Consider the following 20,048-nt stretch of genomic DNA (forward strand, 5'->3'; position numbering starts at 1 on the left):
AGGACACAAGGAATCAAATGTGCAGTAAAAAAGGAAGTTATTCCTGTTGTTTTATTAAAATACTTTAAATGCATCATCAAAAGACAAATGCAAGTATCACTTTCAGGCATCCACACTAATAAAGTGCATTTATTACTCAAGTCCCCATTCCTCTGGTGGCTCAAACCCGGAATACTGTGTTACCACTGTGACTTGCCAGGAGTTCATACAGCCAGATAGTGCCATGGTAACAGCAAGCTTACTTTTGCCAAGTGTGCCCTTACATCTCAAAAAAGAAGCCTGTGACGTAAGCCACAAATGTAAAATGTGAAATTAAAAAGCAAAACGTCAACATAAACATGATTTACATTGTTTTATTTGCAAACAAACCAACATCGTAAAACAACAACACGCATACATATATAGCAACTCAGAAAAGAACAAGGTAAAAAAAATATATACATTCACATAAATGGGCAGGAAATTACATGCAGACACAGAAAATCAAACAGACAGACAAAACTACCAGCTACTCCACCGACAGTACAGGCCACCCCTCAATATTTCAAACCCTCTGCGAGTGGAAAAAAAACTGCAAGGCAAATCAAAAGTCTTCCCTTAGGTTGGAACGGGCCTCGACTGTGTCCTCCACAGAAACTAAATGGAAAAGTCAGATTGTGATCACTGGTGTACTTCTTCAACCAATAATACATGCAGCATAAACATTGTCTGAAATAGCAATAAAAATATATATTTATTAAATTAATAAAACTGATAGTTGAGGGTGAGAGGAGCACAAAGGGGGTCACAGTCATCAAGGAAACACAAAACAGACATTATTAGCCACAGTAGTAATGGGTTTTGGTTAGTGATTTTTTTTCTCAATTCTGGATTTTCACAGTATCATTTATCATCAGCATTACCAAATCAACCTGAGATGTGAAATTGGATCACTCATAATCTTGCATTTTAATGAGGGCCAGAACACAGTACAAGGCTTGGCACTGCGAACTCCAGAATCTAAGGTGAGTCTTGTGACAGACAATAGCTACTGCTTTCCTTACTTTTACATTTCATCCAAACTATTACTGTATAATATACATTCCTTTTTTAAAATAAAACAGTCCCTGTAAAAAAGTCTCAAATGCATATTGGAATAAAATATGTTAATCGCATCTCCTGCCATTTGCATCATGACAAGTCACAATGAAAACACATCAAACACATCATAAAAACAGTCTATGACACATTAATTATTGGGGCCCATCACCTTCCCTTTTCACAAGTGCTCAGGTTATCTGGTAATTCATATTTTTGGAAGCCCACTATGGCTATTTGAGTTAAGGGGAGATTATATACTACATTCACCGCAAAGGACAATGAAGAAGTTCAAACTGGTTTGCAATTGAAATCCAGAGACAAGGTGTTCACAGTAAAGTTGTCTTAAAAAAACAAAAAACATACCTACACGTGAGCACACACACAAATAGGAGCCTCCTATAAAGACTGTGGTGAATTCCTCCTCCTAGCTAAGGCATAAAAAGGTGCTTCTAGTGACAAGTAGGGTCACAGTCCAAAAAGAGCTTCTGTAGACTTATTTACAACAAATACTTGAGGCTTAACGGCAGACAACTATTTACATCCAAATAATGCAAGAGGTAATGAAACATAAATGGTATGTACAAATACAACATTTACCATAGGAAGAAGTTCAACAAAGCTTCATGCCAGGTGAAATAATAACATTTTAAAATAGCTTAATAGTTATTTGGGGAGATCGAGATCAAGATTACCAACGCACAACCTTTTTAGGACATTCACCCACAGGATCAAACTCTGAAAGCTGCGATCTTTGCTCTTTGGGACCCCCAAAAAATACATAATTCTTCCCATCTCTAGAGTGATCGAAATCGACAGCACCGAAAACAACATTCATTAAATCAAGACAAAATAATTAACTACAGCTTTTATGAAATTAAAGCACAGTAGGCCGACAGACTACGAGTAAAGGGAAATAAAAAAAGAGCACATTGTTACACATTCACAACTGGCCTGCGACAACCAGAAAGATGGAAGGCTTGGCTAGTCACGCCTCCACAGTGCCTCCCCATTCTTTCTGTGTGAATGGAGCTCCGGTGTGGTCACTGTGGTGAACGGGTACTAAATGTACCGGCAAAGAAGTGGTAATACACAGGCACCTGTGAGGACAAGCAAAGCAACTGGGTATGACGTGTAAAATGGCTAAGAGTGATATGTCAAATGGCTAAGAGGCGGGGGGGGGGAGGGGGGGGGGGGGGCATGGGTAGCCTAGTGGTTAGAGCGTTGGACTAGTAACCGGAAGGTTGCAAGTTCAAACCCCCGAGCTGACAAGGTTCAAATCTGTCGTTCTGCCCCTGAACAGGCAGTTAACCCACTGTTCCTAGGCCGTCATTGAAAATAAGAATTTGTTCTTAACTGACTTGCCTGGTTAAATAAAGGTAAAAAAAATAAATTATAATAAGTACGATTTATTTTTCATGCAAGGTGCTTTCAAAGCAATTCTATCATAGAACGGCATCATCTTTCACACATTATCTTCTGACATTAACAAATAAAAATGTCCACTTATTAAACCAGTAGCCATCAATACTTCAGACATAACATACATTACATGACAAACTGAATTAGATGACTATTGGAGACCACCACAATACAGGTCATCTATTGTGAATGCCCCCACGGCCACATCACATTTACTTTCTAATTCCGAAATGGAATTGTCTTCTCATTATACTTTGGTGAGGCGGCATTTTTTTTCTCTCTCTCTCCAAATAACCCTGAACTGCATTTTATAACTAACATGTATTTTAAACTGTGTTGGAAATAGAACAGGGTGTAGACGTAAGTGTAAAAATGGCCACAAGTCGAACGGTTACATTGCATCTTCCAAGACAATACGGCATAGTGCAATGGTTAGGTTATGGGGGAGAAAATAACAGATAAGAAGTGATTAGGCAAGCGTGAAACACAAGAGGTTAGAATGAGATTGGTTAGAGCAGAGCTCTCCAGCCCTGTTCCTGGACAGCTACCCTTTCGCTCCAACCCCAGTTGTAACTAACCTGATTCAGCTTATCAACCAGCTAATTATTAGAATCAAGTGTGATAGATTAGAGTTGGAGTGAAAACCTACAGGACGGGAGCGCTCCACAAAAACGGTTAGAGGGTAGAATGAGATAAGAATAGACAAAGAGAGGGAAGAAAGTTGGCGCCGAGGGAAAAGAAAGTCCCCCAGACATCGGCTATGGCCCATGGTCACAGTCACTGTTGAGGTCAACATCAAGGTCACTGTTGTGAAGACGGCAGTCTGTCAGAGGGCTCAAATCAGTCCCTGTCCTGCATCCATCCATCCACGAGGAAGGAATGTCATGAAGCGAAATTGCAGTTTCTTCTCAGTTCGCAAAGACTGTCAGACACTGTGGGAGTATACTAAGTCGCTTCCACAGACTCAATCCCTTTCACCTTCTGCTGTGGAGTTCGGTACTATCAAAATCTCCCTTTGGCTGCCGTTAGGTGTGTGTGTGTCGGTTGTCTCTTTTACAGAGTCTTCTGATGCCCGTTGGCCGAGAGCTTCCCAGACTCCGGGTCTGTGGGGCTGTTTGACAGTTGTAATTTATCCAGACCTGGCCAGGAAGAGATAAGGGGCAGAAATGTAATTAAAATAAACACAGTTAACCTTCAAGACGAGGAATGGAAAAAAATAAAGTGCCTCCCACTGCCTCCGTCTGACATTTTCTACATCAGACATCCTGGGTCTGTCACAACAAGCTGGAGAGACGTCCCCCCTTCGCCTCATAATATTCACTGTCACATATCAGTCCTAAGGCACATTGGATTTTGCCGTCATTTCCCCACTTTGTCACTCGAGGTGTGTGTGTGTGACAGGAATCAACACTAGGCTATACATCTCTCTGGCTGCAGCCACAGTAGTCTTTCTACTGCCTGAGTTGCAGAGAATGCAGACCCAGATAGCCCCTGCAGACTTGGAACCGGTTAAGAGTTATGATAATAAGTCATAGGGAGACTGACTTCTTTGTAATTAGTGTTGATTATTACTGAAATTAACAAAAACCTCAAAAGTTTACTTCTCGTCAGTGCAAATAACTATGGTAAAAATGTGACGATATTCAATCATACAGCATTAATTTGGTTCAATCGGAGCATAAAGCGTAATAATAATGTAATTATTATAATACAACTATTAATTTGGGACAATTCATACAAATACAGTGACTCAATGCGCTGTACATAAAAAAATAACACAAAATAGATAAAAAGACAAAGCAATATGCATCCCAAAGGCTGGCAGATCGATGTACTATGCTAGAGCAGCTAAATGCTAATCCCAGATGTTGTGTATCGCGTTCAGACAATCAGGTTTGCAGCAGTCTGTTGTTTACCATTGGCTGAACGCGAGGTGCAACACCAGGAAGTAGCATTCCTAGGCATTAGCCACTCTAGCAAGGTGGAGGAAAATAAGTGTTTCATGAAGAAAGTATGCATATTTTCCCCCTTCTCGTCGTTAAATAAAATTGAGGAAATCAAAGCCTTTTGCAGCCTGAATGGAGAATGTTTTCGGCACGAACCGGTCCACGGGGGGATACGAGTGTATTGCCGGCTGCATACAATGTATTTGACCGGTAAAATGAACTCTATATCGAGATCAAACATTCGAAGCAGCATAGTGATCTGAATGGTCTGGTTTTATTAGAAGGTCTCATGTCGACTGCTGAAGATCCCAAGATTCAACATGGTGAAATCTTTGCCAATCATAAGTATGCAGACGTTCGGTCTTCTGCCAAGGGGCTAGCTAGCTATACTGCTGCAGTTAATAGCCGACTTAGCTTGCTGATACAGTACTTCCCTGTTTCTGGTTCATGTATTTCATGATAGCCGTTTACTACAAACCCTTGCTTGCAACCAGTGGTAACTTTGTTTCAACGTTTTATCACGTCATTGTAAAGAGGCACCTCTACCGCGGGAAACAGTCTCGACCGAGCAGGGCTCCAAAGTAATATTTTTCATTGGTAGCACTGGTGCTCCCAACTTTTTTATTTAAAGGTAGGAGACATTTTGGAAAATATATATATATTTTTAATTGATTGAGATGCAGCCTATATTGGGCCTATATGAATTTGAGCTACCTTTGATGCACATGTTGTGCCCTAGAAACTATACTGAACAAAAATATAAAAACGCAACATGTAAAGTGTTTCATGAGCTGAAAAAAAAAGATCCCAGAAAACTTCCATACATACAAAAAGCGTATAGTGCTCTCTAGTGCACTCGGAAACAACTATACAGTGAAACATTTTCATTACAACAATTATTATCTGGGATATATTATTCATAGTCGCACAGTGGTGCAAAAATACAATTCCTGGTCACATGCCTTTTCATTGTTACAGCCTAATGAACCTAGTGCTGAATTACCAATGACCAAACGAGGTGAATAACGTAGCCTATAGACCTGGGGCTGCAATTGGTGGATTCAAATCACTAGTAGCAGATGACATTATCACATGCTGTCAAAAGGAAGCATTCTGTGAGTGGGACAGGAGAGACAGCATATTAATTTGTTGACAATTGTGTACAGAATAGCGCTACAAGTTGCAGTTTTTACAATTGAGTTCATGAACTTTGTTAAACGGAGAATGAACGTGCCTGTCCAGTCTGCCAGGGCTGCCTGCTCCACTCTAATCTTGAGGGGAGTTTCTTTACAAACGCGCATCCAATCTCCTTGGGTCCGGAACCTTACTAAACCAATCGCAAGCTTCAATCTGCTACGGTTCACAGTGCGGTGGCAGGAAAATGATGGATCTCCCGAGTGAAGCTGACGTGGTCACAATGCTCATGATATAGATTTGCAGGCGCATATGCTCCGATTTCAAAATGATTTGGAGGCACAGTTGAAAAGAAAACACACTGAATGGAGTGCATTAATTAGAAAATAAAAGCAGTAGTTTTTTTCAATGTGTGAGAAATAAAAGGTGTGGTGAGTGAAAAGGGTCAAATGTGTGTGTCTAGGGACAAAGCAACTTTGGTGTATTTAGTTTATTTATGTGTTATTTCTTACATTAATAGCCCAGAATTTGTTTTGTGTTATTACATACACCCGTAAATAACTTTTGGATATCAGAGCAGCAATATCTCACCAGCATTACCACCAGGAATATGACATTCCCGAATTGGTCCTTTGTTCGTACCCCCCAGGGCAATTTATCTGATTCCAGAGGCTGATCAAAAACACTGCAGGCAAAGAAGAAGTATTCGGAATGAACTCCTAGTCCGACTCAGGAGGTGCGCACACCACCCACCGCTTCAGAGTATATTACTTGCTAATGTTCAGTCTCTGTATAATAAAGTAGACGAGCTCAGGGTGAGGACCTCCTTCCAGAGATATCAGGGATTGTAACATACTTTGTTTCATGGAAACATAGCTCTCTCGGGACATACTGTCTGAGTCCTTTCAGCCAGTTGGGTTCTCAGTTCATCGCGCAGACAGAAAAGGAAAGGCGGGGGTGTATGTTTCATGATTAACTACTCATGGTATGATTGTGATAACATACAGAAACTCAATTCCTTTTGGTCACCCGACCTAGAACACCTCAATCAAATACCGACAATATTACCCCCCAAGATAATGGTCTTCGGTTATAGTCACAGCCGTGTATATCCCCCCCTCAAGCCGATACCACGACGGCTCTCAAAGAACTACACTGGACTCTCTACCAACACACTGTCTGCTGCACTAGCTCTGAGAAAACATCAGACAACTGCTACTCAACTTTTCGCAATGCCTACAAGGCCCTCCAATGCCCTCCCTTCGGCAAATCTGATCACAACTCCATTTTGCTCCTCCCTTCCTATAGGCAGAAACTCAAACAAGTAGTACTCGTGCTACGGACTATTCAACGCTGGTCTGACCAATCGGAATCCCATGCTTCAAGATTGTTTTGATCATGTGGACTGGGATATGTTCCAGGTAGCCACAGAATAATATCAACGAATACATGGATAAGGTGACTGAGTTTATCAGGAAATGTATAGGAGATGTTGTACCCACTGTGACTATTAAAACCTGCCCAAACCAGACACCAAGGCAGCATTCGTGCAAAACTGAAAGCGCAAACCACCACATTTAACCATGGCAAGGTGTAGTTATTCCCTCAGTAAGGCAATCTAACAGGCAAAACATCAGTACAGAGTAGAGGTCGACCGATGAATCGGAATGACCAATTAATGAGAGCCGGTTTCAAGTTTTCATAACAATCGGAAATCTGTATTTATGGGCGCCGATTTCCGAAAACAAAAAAATCTGAAATCGTATTTATTTTTGTATACCTTTATTTAACTAGGCAAGTCAGTTAAGAACACATTCTTATTTTCAATGACGGCCTAGGAAAGTTGGGTTAACTGCCTTGTTCAGGGGCAGAACGACAGATTTGAACCTTGTCAGCTCAGGGGATCCAATATTGCAACCTTACAGTTAACTAGTCCAACGCTCTAACCACATGCACTCCACAAGGAGCCCGCCTGTTACGCGAATGCAGTAGAAGACAAGGTAAGTTGCTAGCTAGCTTTAAACTTATCTTATAAAAAACAATCAATCATAAACACTAGTTATAACTACTAATCCAGGTTAGCAGGCAATATTAACCAGGTGAAATTGTGTAATTTCTCTTGCATTCATTGCACGCAGAGTCAGAGTATATGCAACAGTTTGGGCTCCCTGGCTCATTGCGAACTAATTTGCCAGAATTTTACGTAATTATGACATAACATTGAAGGTTGTGCAATGTAACAAGAGTATTTAGACTTAGGGATGCCACCTGTTAGATAAAATACTGAATGGTTCCGTATTTCACTGAAATAATAAACGTTTTGTTTTCGAAATGATAGTTTCCAGATTCGACCATATTAAATGACCAAAGGCTCGTATTTCTGTGTTTTATTATGTTATAATTAAGTCTGATTTGATAGAGCAGTCTGACTGAGCAGCAGCAGGCTCGCAATCATTCATTCAAACCGCACTTTCGTGCGTTTTACCAGCAGCTCCATCAGCCTAATGGCTGGTGTAACCAATGTGGAATGGCTAGCTAGTTAGTGTGCAGTAATAGTGTTTCAAGCATCACTCGCTCTGACACTTGCTCTGCATGGGTAACACTGCTTCGAGGGTGGCTGTTGTCGATGTGTTCCTGGTTCGAGCCCAGGTAGCAGTGACTCGAGAGGTACAGAAGCTATACTGTTACACAGGCATTACTATATTACCTATAAGAACATCCAATAAACAAAAGGTATATGAAATACAAATGGTATAAAGAGAAATAGTACTAATAAATACTATATTAACTACAACCTAAAACCTCTTACCTTGGAATATAGAAGTCTCATGTTAAAAGGAACCACCAACTTTCATATGTTCTCATGTTCTGAGCAAGGAACTTAAACGTTAGCTTTTTTACATGGCACATATTGCACTTTTACTTTCTTCTCCAACACTTTATTTTTGAAGTATTTAAACCAAATTGAACATGTTTCATTATTTATTTGAGGCTAAATTGATTTTATTGATGTATTATATTAAGCTAAAGTGTTCATTCAGTATTGTTGTAATTGTCATTATTACAAAAAAATAAATAATTAAAAAAAAAAAAAATTTAAATGGCCGATTAATCGGTATCTGCTTTTTTGGCCCTCCAGTAATCGGTATCGGCGTTGAAAAATTATAATCGGTCGACCTCTAGTACAGAGACAAAGTGGACTCGCAATTCACAACTTAGACACGAGATGTATGTGGCAGGTTCTACAGACAATCACGGACTACAAAGGGAAAACCAGCCACGTCGCGGACACCCGATGTCTTGCTTCCGGATAAGCTAAACACCTTTTTCAGATGCTTTCCAGATAACACAGTGCCACCGACGCGGGCACACCTGTGTCGGGCCGGGCGCAGTGCGCGCTAACCAAGGTTGCCAGGTGCACAGTGTTTCCTCCGACACATTGGTGCGGTTGGCTTCCGGGTTGAATGGCGCTGTGTTAAGAAGCAGTGTGGCTTGGTTGGGTTGTGTATCGGAGGATGCATGACTTTCAACCTTAGTCTCTCCCGAGCCCGTACGGGGGTTGTAGCGATGAGACAAGATAGTAGCTCCTAAACAATTGGATACCACGAAATTGGGGAGAAAACAGGGTAAAATTCACAACAACAAAAAAGAAGAAAATCACAAGTGTAATGATGTACGCTGAGAGTCGGGAAGCAAGTTCGGGGAGTGAATACATTTAATTAATAAATGAACAAAACAAGAAAAGCGCACCGACATGAAACAGGAACAATGACGACTGGGGAAGAACATGACATATAAAGGGAAGGTAATCAAATGATTATCGCCCCGTAGCACCAACTTCTGTCATCCTGAAGTGCTTTGAGACTCAAGGAACATATCACCTCTACCTTACCTGACACCCTAGACCCACTTCAAATTTGCTTACACCCCTAATAGATCCACAGACCATGCAATTGCCCTCGCACTGCACACTGCCCTATCCCATCTGTTCAAGAGGAATACCTATGTAAGAATGCTGTTCATTGACTACAGCTCAGCATTCAGCACCATAGTACCATCCAAGCTCATCATTAAGCTTGGTGCCCTGGGTCTGAACCCCGCCCTGTGCAACTGGGTCCTGGACTTCCTGACGGGCCACCCCCAGGTGGTGAAGGTAGGAAACACCACCAGTTTGCTGATCCTCAACACAGGGCCCCCACAAGGGTGAGTGCTCAGCCCCCGCCTATAGTCCCAGTTCACCATGACTGCGTGGCCACGCGTGCTTCCAACTCAATCATCAAGTTTGCAGATGACAACATTAGTAGGCCTGATAGTAGGCCTTTTTAAAAATGGAAATCTGTTATTTTTCCAGGTAAGTTGACTGAGAACACGTTCTCATTTGCAGCCACGACCTGGGGAATAGTTACAGGGGAGATGAGGGGGATTAATGAGCCAATTGTAAACTGGGGATTATTAGGTGACCGTGATGGTTTGAGGGCCAGATTAGGAATTTAGCCAGGACACCCATTTAACGTCCCATCCGAAAGACGGCAGCCTACACAGGGCAGTGTCCCCAATCACTGCCCTGGGGCATTTTTTAGTGCCTCCTACTGGCCCTCCAACACTACTTTTAGCAGCATCTGGTCTCCCATCCAGGAACTGACCAGGACCAACCCTGCTTAGCTTCAGAAGCAAGCCAGCAGTGGTATGCAGGGTGGTATGCTGCTGACAATTACCAACAACGACAAGACAGCCTACAGGGAGGAGGTGAGGGCCCTGGGAGAGTGGTGCCAGGAAGATAACCTCTCACTCAACATCTACAACCTCTCACTCAACATCTACAAAACAAAGGAGCTGTTCATGGACTTCAGGAAACAGTAGAGGGAGCACCCCCCCCCCATTCACATTGACAGGACCGCATTGGAGAAGGTGGAAAGATTCAAGTTCCTCAGCGTACACATAACTGACAACCTAAAATGCTCCACCAACACAGAGAGTGTGGTGAAGAAGGCACAAAAGGGCCTCTTCAACCTAAGGAGGCTGAAGAAATTTGGCTTGGCACCTAAAACCCTCAAACTTTTACAGATGCACAATTGAGAGCTGTATCACCGCCTGGTAAGGCAACGGCACGGCACTCCAGAGGGTGGTGTACGGTCTGCCGAACGCATCACCGGGGGCAAACGACCTGCCCTCCAAGATACCTACAGCACCTGTCACAGGAAGGCCAAAAGGATAATCAAGGTGAACAACCACCCGAGCCACAACCTGTTCACCCCGCTATTATCCAGAAGGTGAGGTCAGTACAGGGGCATCAAAGCTGAGACTGAAAAACAGCTTCTATCTCAAGGTCATCGGACTGTTAACCTTTTATAACTGGGGGCAGTATTTTCATTTTTGGATAAAAAACATTGTCACAACAAGATGCTCGACTATGCATATAATTGACAGCGTTGGATAGAAAACACTCGTTTCCAAAACTGCAAAGATATTGTCTGTGAGTGCAACAGAACTGATGTTACAGGCGAAACACAGATAAAAATCCAACCAGGAAGTGCCCCATTTTTTGAAAGCCCTGCATGCCAATGACTCCTTATATGGCTGTGAATGAGCTACGAATGAGCTTACGCTTTCTACGTATTCCCTAAGGGACCACATGTAGCAAGTGGTCACATGATGGCTCCCGCAGAAAATCTTGCGTAAAGTACACAAGTAGTCATTTTTCCAATCGCTTCTTATGAGAAACCAATTGCCCTGGTGGATATTTTATCGAATAGATATGTGAAAAACACCTTGAGGATTGATTCTGAACAACGTTTGCCATGTTTCTGTCGATATTATGGAGCTATTTTGGAAAAAAAGTTTGGCCTTGTAGTGACTGCATTTTCCGGTCGATTTCTCAGCCAAACGTGAAGAACAAACGGAGCTATTTCGCCTACAAAAATAATATTTCTGGAAAAAAGGAACATTTGCTATCTAACTGGGAATCTCCTGAGTGAAAACATCTGAAGTTCTTCAAAGGTAAATTATTTAATTTGATTGCTTTTCTTATTTTCGTGAAAATGTTGCCTGCTGGTAGCAGAGCCTAGCATAGCATTATGCCATGATAAACTTACACAAATGCTTGACTAGCGTTGGCTGTAAAGCATATTTTGAAAATCTGAGATGACAGTGTGATTAACAAAAGGCTAAGCTGCGTCTCAATATATTTAATTTGTGATTTTCATGAATAGTAAAATTTTCTAGGAAGATTTATATCCGCTGCGTTATGCTAATTCGTTTGAGGCTATGATTACACTCCCGCATGCGGGATGGGTAGTATCAAGAAGTTAAATAGCCATCACTAGCACATTTGAGGCTGCAGCCATATATACATAGACTTGAAATCACTGGCCACCTTAATAATGGAACACTAGTCACTTAAATAATGTTTACATATTTTGCATTACTCATCTCATATGTATATACTGTATTCTATTCTAATGTGTATTAGTCTATGCCGCTCCGACATTGCTCATCCAAATATTTATAGATTCTTAATTCCATTCCTTTACTTTAGATTTGTGTGTATTGTGTCTATTGTTGTGAACTTGTTAGATATTACTGCACTGTTGGAGCTAGAAACACAAGCATTTCACTACACTCGCAATAACATCTACTAAACTTGTGTATGTGACAATACAATTTAATTTGATTACCTGGCTTTAAAGGGATAGTTCACCCAAATTACAAAATGACATATTGGGTTTGCTTAAAATATGAGGTATGACTGCAATAGATGCTTTGGTTGAATTTCTCTGGCACTGTTTCCACATGCTAAAGTTTTAGCATTTGTGGAACAAATCCCATTCACGTCATGACACCGATATTAGCATTATTATACCATACAGAAATGGTTTGTCGAGATCGGTGTGGAAGAACTTGACTGGCCTGCACAGACCCCTGACCTCAACCCCATCGAACACCTTTGGGATGAATTGAACCGCCAATTGCGAGCCAGGCCTAAATACCCAACATCAATGCACAACCTTACTAATGCTCGTGGCTGAATGGAAGCAAGTCCCCACAGCAATGTTCCAACATATAGTGGAAAGCCTTCCCAGAATAGAGGTGGCTGTTATAGCAGCAAAGGGGGGACCAACTCCATATTAAATGCCAGTTTTACCAATATCTTATAGTCAAAGGTATTAAAAGCAGTACTCAAATCTAAAAGACTGTACAGGTGGAGGATTTCAAACACAGAGAGCACGCTTTCATCAATTGTTCAACAATATTCTCAGATTGTCCGGTTGTCTGTAGTAATCTATGATAAGGCTTTATTATTGTATATAGCAAAGCATTCTTTAAGAATGTCGGTAACTCAATGAACGAGTAATAACGTCATTTCAGCTTTGTTTGAAATGAACATGAGTATATGAATATAAAAATGTTACCTAATGCTTTCAAGAGTTCCTCTCGGACCGCTGAGGTAAACTTCCGGACTAGGCAGAGAGTAGTTACCACGGCAAACAGCAAGTTGTACGATAGGACGATATAGAAGTTTCCCAGCCAATTGAATCTCCCGAAGTCTCCGAGAAGGTCAAACCTGGTGATACCTGTGAAGATGTTAAATAAAAGAACAGCAGATTCAATATTTTGCTATTTGAGTGGATTATAACACAAAACAATGAATAGAACTATATCATGATCATTTAGAAATACCGGACCATAGTTTATTATGTTTCTATTTTACTTCAAACATGGATCATTTCACAACACTGACACCAGCTCTAACCTCTGGTTGAATTATCTAAGTCACAGGAGTTTGGTGGCAACTTAATTGGGCAGGACGGCCTCATAGGAATGTCTGGAACTGAATCGATGCCACGATAACGAACTCAAACACATGGTTTCCTTGGGTTTGATACCATTCCATTTACTCCATTCCAGCCATTATGAGCCCTTCAGCAGCCCCTGTGGTCTAAGTAATGTAGGCCTATCAATATTCTCTGATTCCCATTGAGGCAGTGACCAGCACCATTACATGGTCTGACACTGTGGACTGGAAACCAAGAGCAATCGATACAAACATGGGGCACAAAAATGTTACAAAAAACCTGGAGAGAAAAAGTGAGCTTGGATTATTTCCCAATGACAGGCACTAAGTCTACATGTTCCTTTTTCCAAACACCTTTGGCAAGACAAGAGTTGTGTTAATAATCACAAACCCTTCCCTTTCCACTACTGCTTGGAATTAACTATTTAAGAATGTCTGTTCTGTCGGCAGTTGAGGCACTTTGAAAAGCGTCTCTTCAATAGCCTGACTCTTTCAACAGGCAAGAAAGGCCAAATTGAAAGAAGCGCTTATACCCAAAAACCATTTGATGTACACTGTATATTAAGATGCTCAGGCATTGCCGGATCCAGGACGGACGAAAATAAAACCAAAATAACCAAACCCTTTATATAAATGATTTAGCGGCCAATGCCGCTCTTCCTGAGATAAAGTCATCTTCATTGTCTGACATTTGGCAGATTACTAATATTCCTTTCATGGGAAAGTGTTTTGTTAGTGGGACTGTATAGACAATTTGTTAGCGTGCAAAAATCAAGTGGAACAAAAAAAATACAGAAATGAGCCACACCCCAGGCAACATGGGTATCAATGGGACCACAGTCACCTGCACATACACCTGAGTCAACTGTTCTGAAGTACAGTAAACAAGCAGAATCTTGTAGGTTTCCGATGTTGCCGAGACCGCTTGTACAACTCATGGCGGGCGGGCCTGACCTCCCCCCTGCGAGAGGGAATCCTCAGTTTCAGGCCAGTCAGAGCCTCACTCCATGTCTTGTCTCAGTGTATGAGTCGTATGAATCACACACATCGTAAACAAAACCATGTCTGAAATTCATCAGAACTTCACAAAAGCTACTTCAATATGGCCCAGTAGCCACCTCATCCTGTCCTCTATTTAGCTACGCACACTTCTGCAGTTACTGAGGAGGAACTAATGTGGAGACGTGCTGCAAACAGTTTCAATGCATTGGGAGGTTGTCTCCACTGCTCCACCCATCCATCTCTCTAGCATTGAAAGAGACGGAACAGAGTTGCTAATCCCTCGTTTCTCTAGTGGGGCCAGTTGCCTTTTACAGCCACGCTGGGACTCCGCCAGACCTGAGCGGGTTTTCCAATTTCAAACCATCTGTCATGGCAGATCACACGCTGCATGCAGAGGCGTCAACACCCTATTGTTTTCCTATTTATTTATCATGGTCTGCTGCTTCTTCTAGAACCTTCCAGAATGTTCCACCAGCCCCGGCCAGTACAATAACATCTCGGTCCCAAATGGCACCTTATTCCCTATATACTGCACTACTTTTGACTAGAGCCCTGGCCAGAAGAAGTGCACTACGCAAGGGAATAGGGTGCCATTTGGGACGCAAACCCAGACTCATCTCAGTAGTCGAGGGTTTTGCTGCCGTCAAAAGAAATGTACTCAAAAAAAGTGACAGGATAACCTACCCTGAGGTGGATTAAAACACGTCAGTTGTAAGTAGTCTTCACTCATAGTCCGAAGCAGTGGAACTCATTCATTCCTGTGCTTTCAATGTTCTCTACCCGCGTGAACTAAATAACAGTACATGCAGCCCACCTTTCGAAGTAAAACCACGACAAGTCCACTCAATATCAATACATGAACCAACCAGTCACTTCAGCGATCTTGATCAAATTTCGCAATTCATAAACTGGCATAGCTCACAGAGTGAGGTAATGTTCTTGGATCCCCCCCCCCTTCGGTAATGCCTGCGAAACTGCTGCGTGGCAATCGATTTGGTGTCTGGAAAGATGTATTTACAGCCTCTAAGCAGTTGGCAAGCATCAAGGGCCTTGAAACAAGTTGCTTGTAAAAGAGAGGCAGAGAGGTTGGAGAGATGGCAGTCAATACACCTTGTCACAACGGTCAGGCCTAATTAATTTCTAAGGCAAAACATTTTGATCTTGGTTTGGTATTTGGAGCTGTTAAGAAGTAAAGTTTTGGGGGGCCTTTGGAATGGCTCCGTTAGCAGAAGGGGAAACCATGCTTACGTCCCAAGGGCCCATAGGGCTCTGGTCAAAGGAAGTGCACTTTGTAGGGAATACGGTGCCATTTGGGATGCTGCCTATACGTTGTGTGTCTAGAGATGACGTAACCTCTCATAGAAGAACCCGTCTTCCTCCGATCACCCGATTCACTTCACCATTTGCAGAATGTATCATTATGTATCACTGTGTGTATGTGGGCCAAGTGATATCCAACATGTCTCACAATCCATTCCAAGTAAGATGGAAGCCGTTGTGGGTGATTACATTTGCTGATTCATTCTGATCATTCATCCACTAATTTGCGAGAATGGTGGCCTATGTATTAATTCGACTTCAGATAAGGAACGATAAATTACTATCTAGAATTGCATCTATGTAATAAATGATCATTTTCTGAGATGTTTTATACTCTGGTAGGGTGTATCCCAAATGGCACCCTATACCCTATATAGAGCACTACATTTGAGCAGAGCCCAGCCACCGTGTATTATCCCAGGAACAGCAGCCAGGCTGACAGTAGTGACCCAAGCCGAGAGCAGTATCTTACTGTGTTTTTTGGGGACACTGCATACGAAATTTACACAAACATGCAGGGCAGAAAAATAACTTCTCGGTGGGAGTGATGGGGGTGGGGTCCCCCAAATGTCACCCATGGTTTAAAGTAGTGCACTATGTAGGGAATACGGTGCCATTTGGGACGCATCCTATACCACTCTGATGCTTTCAAAACACACACACTTCGATAACTGGTCCACCTGTAAAGCCTAGCCTCTTTTAGCCCCCCCAAATAAAGTGTGTTCATTGGACTTTTACCCTTGTCTGCACCCTAACTAACCCTGGCGTTGCAGCCACGGAGAAATGAGCACTCCCATTTCAGTAGCATTACAGGTCCCATGGCCCTCCTTCAAGAGAAGCTTAAATAAAACATAGCCGACAGGACTACTGTACAAGCAGCGGGTAACATTAGCCCCAGGATCTCCTACAGCCCCTCAACTCTGTGCAGTTTATTTCTCTCAGACATGCGTTCAAATACTTTGAGCGTTTGCTTGAGTGCCAGATGGGCAGGGTTTACAGTTTTGGGACTTTTCTATTTGTTTATTAAGCCAGGCAAGCACAAACAGGTACATATAAAGTATTTTAAATTATTTTTCAAACAGTTGAAACCCAAGTAATCTGACTTATTTTGCTACATCAATCATGCTCTCTGGTTTACACACACACACACACACACACACACACACACACACACACACACACACACACACACACACACACACACACACACACACACACACACACACACACACACACACACACACGTTTGACCTGTTAATATCTTCACAAAATAGCAGAACGGTAACACTAAAAGAGTTTACCTCTCCCGTAACATTGACACACACATTACACAAGCATACACACTCCCTCTCCCTCCTTTGGCTGAGGGGGGCATTCATTTATTCCTTTTCATCTATTCAGTGTCACAGAGCAGAACCTGTGGTATTTTGTAAAGCTCTCTATGACCCACTGTAAGCCAACACACACACACACACACACACACACACACACACACACACACACACACACACACACACACACACACACACACACACACACACACACACACACACACACACACACACACACACACACACACACACACACACACACACACACACACACACACACACACGATGGTGCTATTTGAACAGCTGTGTCTGCTCCCTGCGTGTTTATTAGTGCCATTGTTATGCCGCTGCTATCATGTCATTTTCTCCCACTCTTGCTCCATTCTCTTCTTAAATCACTATGGCAAACTATGAAGGAATTTAACTTGTTAACCTTAACGGTCTGTGAGTGGTGGAGGGGGGGGGGGGTCACCTTGCCTCCCTCCATCTCGGCCCTCCAATTAGTTTCTCACAAAAGCACTCCCGAAATGTTCACCGAACATCAGTGCTCACCTATTCATTCCATCTACTACGTGTTCAATCCATCATGGGTTGAATAGATTGATTTTGACATCTATAAATTTCACACAGGTAGCATCTAAAATGGCACCATATTCCCTATGTAGTGCACTACTTTGACCAGGGCTCATAAGGAATAGAGTGCCATTTGGGACAGAAAATTATAAAATATGGATAAAAGCTAGGAGAGACTCACCAAGTGTTCTGGACATGACTGGCAGGGCTGAACTCAGCACCAGGATAGACACACAGCAACCAATGATCTACATGGAGGGAGTCACAGAGAGTTAGAGTCAGCAGGTATAGAACCTTAACTGATGAAAACCATTAACATATAGATAGACCATGATGAAACCATTGAGTGTGAGAACTGAGGGCGTGATTACCTTAACAAGACACTGTGTACACACACACACATGTGCACACGCACACCTCTTCACAGTAAATGGATTCCACACATATTGTGCAATTAGTAGTTCTGAAGATGCTCATTACCAGATCCTGCTCTTTTGTGGCTTTCAAGTCCTTTCACTGAGTCGCCATGGCTCGTTAACAAGCCTCACCGTCCCCCCCCACTCATTACTAAGTGAATGGCTGCCCCCGTGAGCCAAACAGAGCACACAACCAGCCCCCCCTCCCCACACAACCACCCCCACCCACCCCTCACTGATGTACAAGAAAAGAAGCGCTTGTTTACGCAACGTCCATGTTTATGCAACTCACAAACAAATATTGGGTGGGAGATGAACTGAACCATTCAGACGGATGACTGGATGGGGGGGGGGGGGCTGAAGAGGATGAAACATAAGGTCTCAATATATCATCACCGCTGTGTGTGTGCATTTACCGTTGTCATGGTCGTGTCGTCTTTCCTGGGAGTGAGGCCTTCAAACACTCGCAAGCTGTAGAAGCCGACAACTGAGGACACCATCAAGTAGCTGGTGCGGAATCAAGGACAAGAAATCCAAAGCGTCTTGATTCGGACATTTGTTGACATTTTAAGTGGCCAGTTGGCACCTTTTCACCAAGGAAGAATGTGACGAAACACAACAGAATGTCCCGGAAAATGTCAGACTAAGCAAGGTCTTAAGTAAGTAAACACCACTGGCCCTGGGAATGTCACTCGTATCACCATGGAGCAAGGGCCATATGTATCAAATGTCACAGAGTAGGACTGCTGAAATAGGATCAGTCTTGCATTTTTTTTTATCCCAATAAAAAATAATACTAAGACAGAGGACTTGATCCTAGATCGGTAACTCCTACTCAGACACTTCATATGGCCCCAGAGCAGAGGGATCATTGAAAGGATACAACATGAGGATGATGTCGACGACAGCCTGGACCAGTCCGAACGTGGACAGCGAGGTGTTCCCAAGCCCCCGATCCTGGAATGACAGAGGAAGAGGGGGTTTTGTTGTTGTTGTCTTGTTAAGGAACGGGGGCAGTCGCACTCCTCTTGATTTATTGTGGATAGAGACCAGGACAGGAAAGGAGACAAGGAGAGGAAATATAGGAGGAGACAGAGTGTGCTGAAATAGCAGTGGGCTCGATTCAACCCCATTCTGCAGTGGTATGTGTTCCAGAGGCCAAAAGGCCAGACCACAAATCAAATCAACATTCAAAAAGAGGATTTCTTATTTGTCTGTGTGTCAACAGAAGAACACCAAAATAGTTTTTTTAACAGTGCAAATAAATCCTGAATAGAATGATTTTATATGACAAAAGTTAACAACTGTAAGTATGTGATTACAGAAAGAAAAGTTAAAACATTTACATTACAGGTTAGTCATTTAGCAGACGCTCTTATCCAGAGTGACTTACAGGAGCAATTAAGGTTAAGTGCCTTGCTCATGGGCACATCAACAGATTTTCACCTAAATCGGCCCTGGGATTCAAACCAGCAACCTTTCAGTTACTTGCCCAACACTCTTAACCACTACCCTACCTAAAACTCGGCACAAGTCGAAGTTTCCCTTTCAACAGACTCCAACCGGCTCAGTAATGGATGGAAAGAGATGAAAGAGAGAAAAGACTCCCTTTTCAAATCACTGTCCATCACACCATATGCAAACAGGTGTTGAGACAAGCAGCGAGGCACAGAAGTGCTTACGGTAAAAAGTGGAGAACGTGAATGCATGCCAATAACAAATACAAATACATTTAAAAACGCTTCAGCAAACACGCCAGATGTTTTCTGCCCTGCCCAATTGAAGTTCGTGCGGGGAAAAGAGACATCTATATATTACGCCAATAGTCTCGGCATCTGTGTTTTGTTTGAGTGATAAACATTTGCTTTTGTAAGACTTGGCACCCTAGCTGTTTACATGAACTACTTTTCACTTCAATCCAAAAGAGGATCAGTGACCTGCTTGCTCTGTGTTGGAGCGACTCGCAGCAGAGGAAGACGTCGGCCGCGTCCCAAACGGCACCCTGTATTCCCTATACAGTGCACTACTTTTGAGC

At 42.5% G+C, this 20,048-nt stretch overlaps 1 protein-coding gene across 3 annotated transcripts in view; it reads right to left on the reverse strand.

The window, feature by feature from the left end:
* Positions 1–339: 339 nt before the first annotated feature.
* The window catches only part of LOC123991104 (limb region 1 protein homolog), a 63,185-nt gene continuing 43,476 nt past the window's right edge, over positions 340–20,048 (reverse strand). For 2 of the 3 annotated variants that reach the window (XM_046292311.1, XM_046292313.1), the window contains 5 exons: positions 18,897–18,970; positions 18,430–18,520; positions 17,779–17,845; positions 12,989–13,150; positions 2,351–3,638 (listed from right to left, as the gene is read on the reverse strand). In XM_046292311.1, the coding sequence (XP_046148267.1) occupies positions 3,553–3,638; positions 12,989–13,150; positions 17,779–17,845; positions 18,430–18,520; positions 18,897–18,970 (480 nt within the window). In that variant the 3' untranslated portion in view covers positions 2,351–3,552. Of the gene's footprint in view, positions 2,178–2,350; positions 3,639–12,988; positions 13,151–17,778; positions 17,846–18,429; positions 18,521–18,896; positions 18,971–20,048 lie in introns of those variants that run through there. The other variant, XM_046292312.1, reaches the window with a different exon arrangement.

The sequence above is a fragment of the Oncorhynchus gorbuscha genome, linkage group LG12 (genome assembly GCF_021184085.1).
Source record: "Oncorhynchus gorbuscha isolate QuinsamMale2020 ecotype Even-year linkage group LG12, OgorEven_v1.0, whole genome shotgun sequence".
Taxonomy (NCBI): Eukaryota; Metazoa; Chordata; class Actinopteri; order Salmoniformes; family Salmonidae; genus Oncorhynchus; species Oncorhynchus gorbuscha.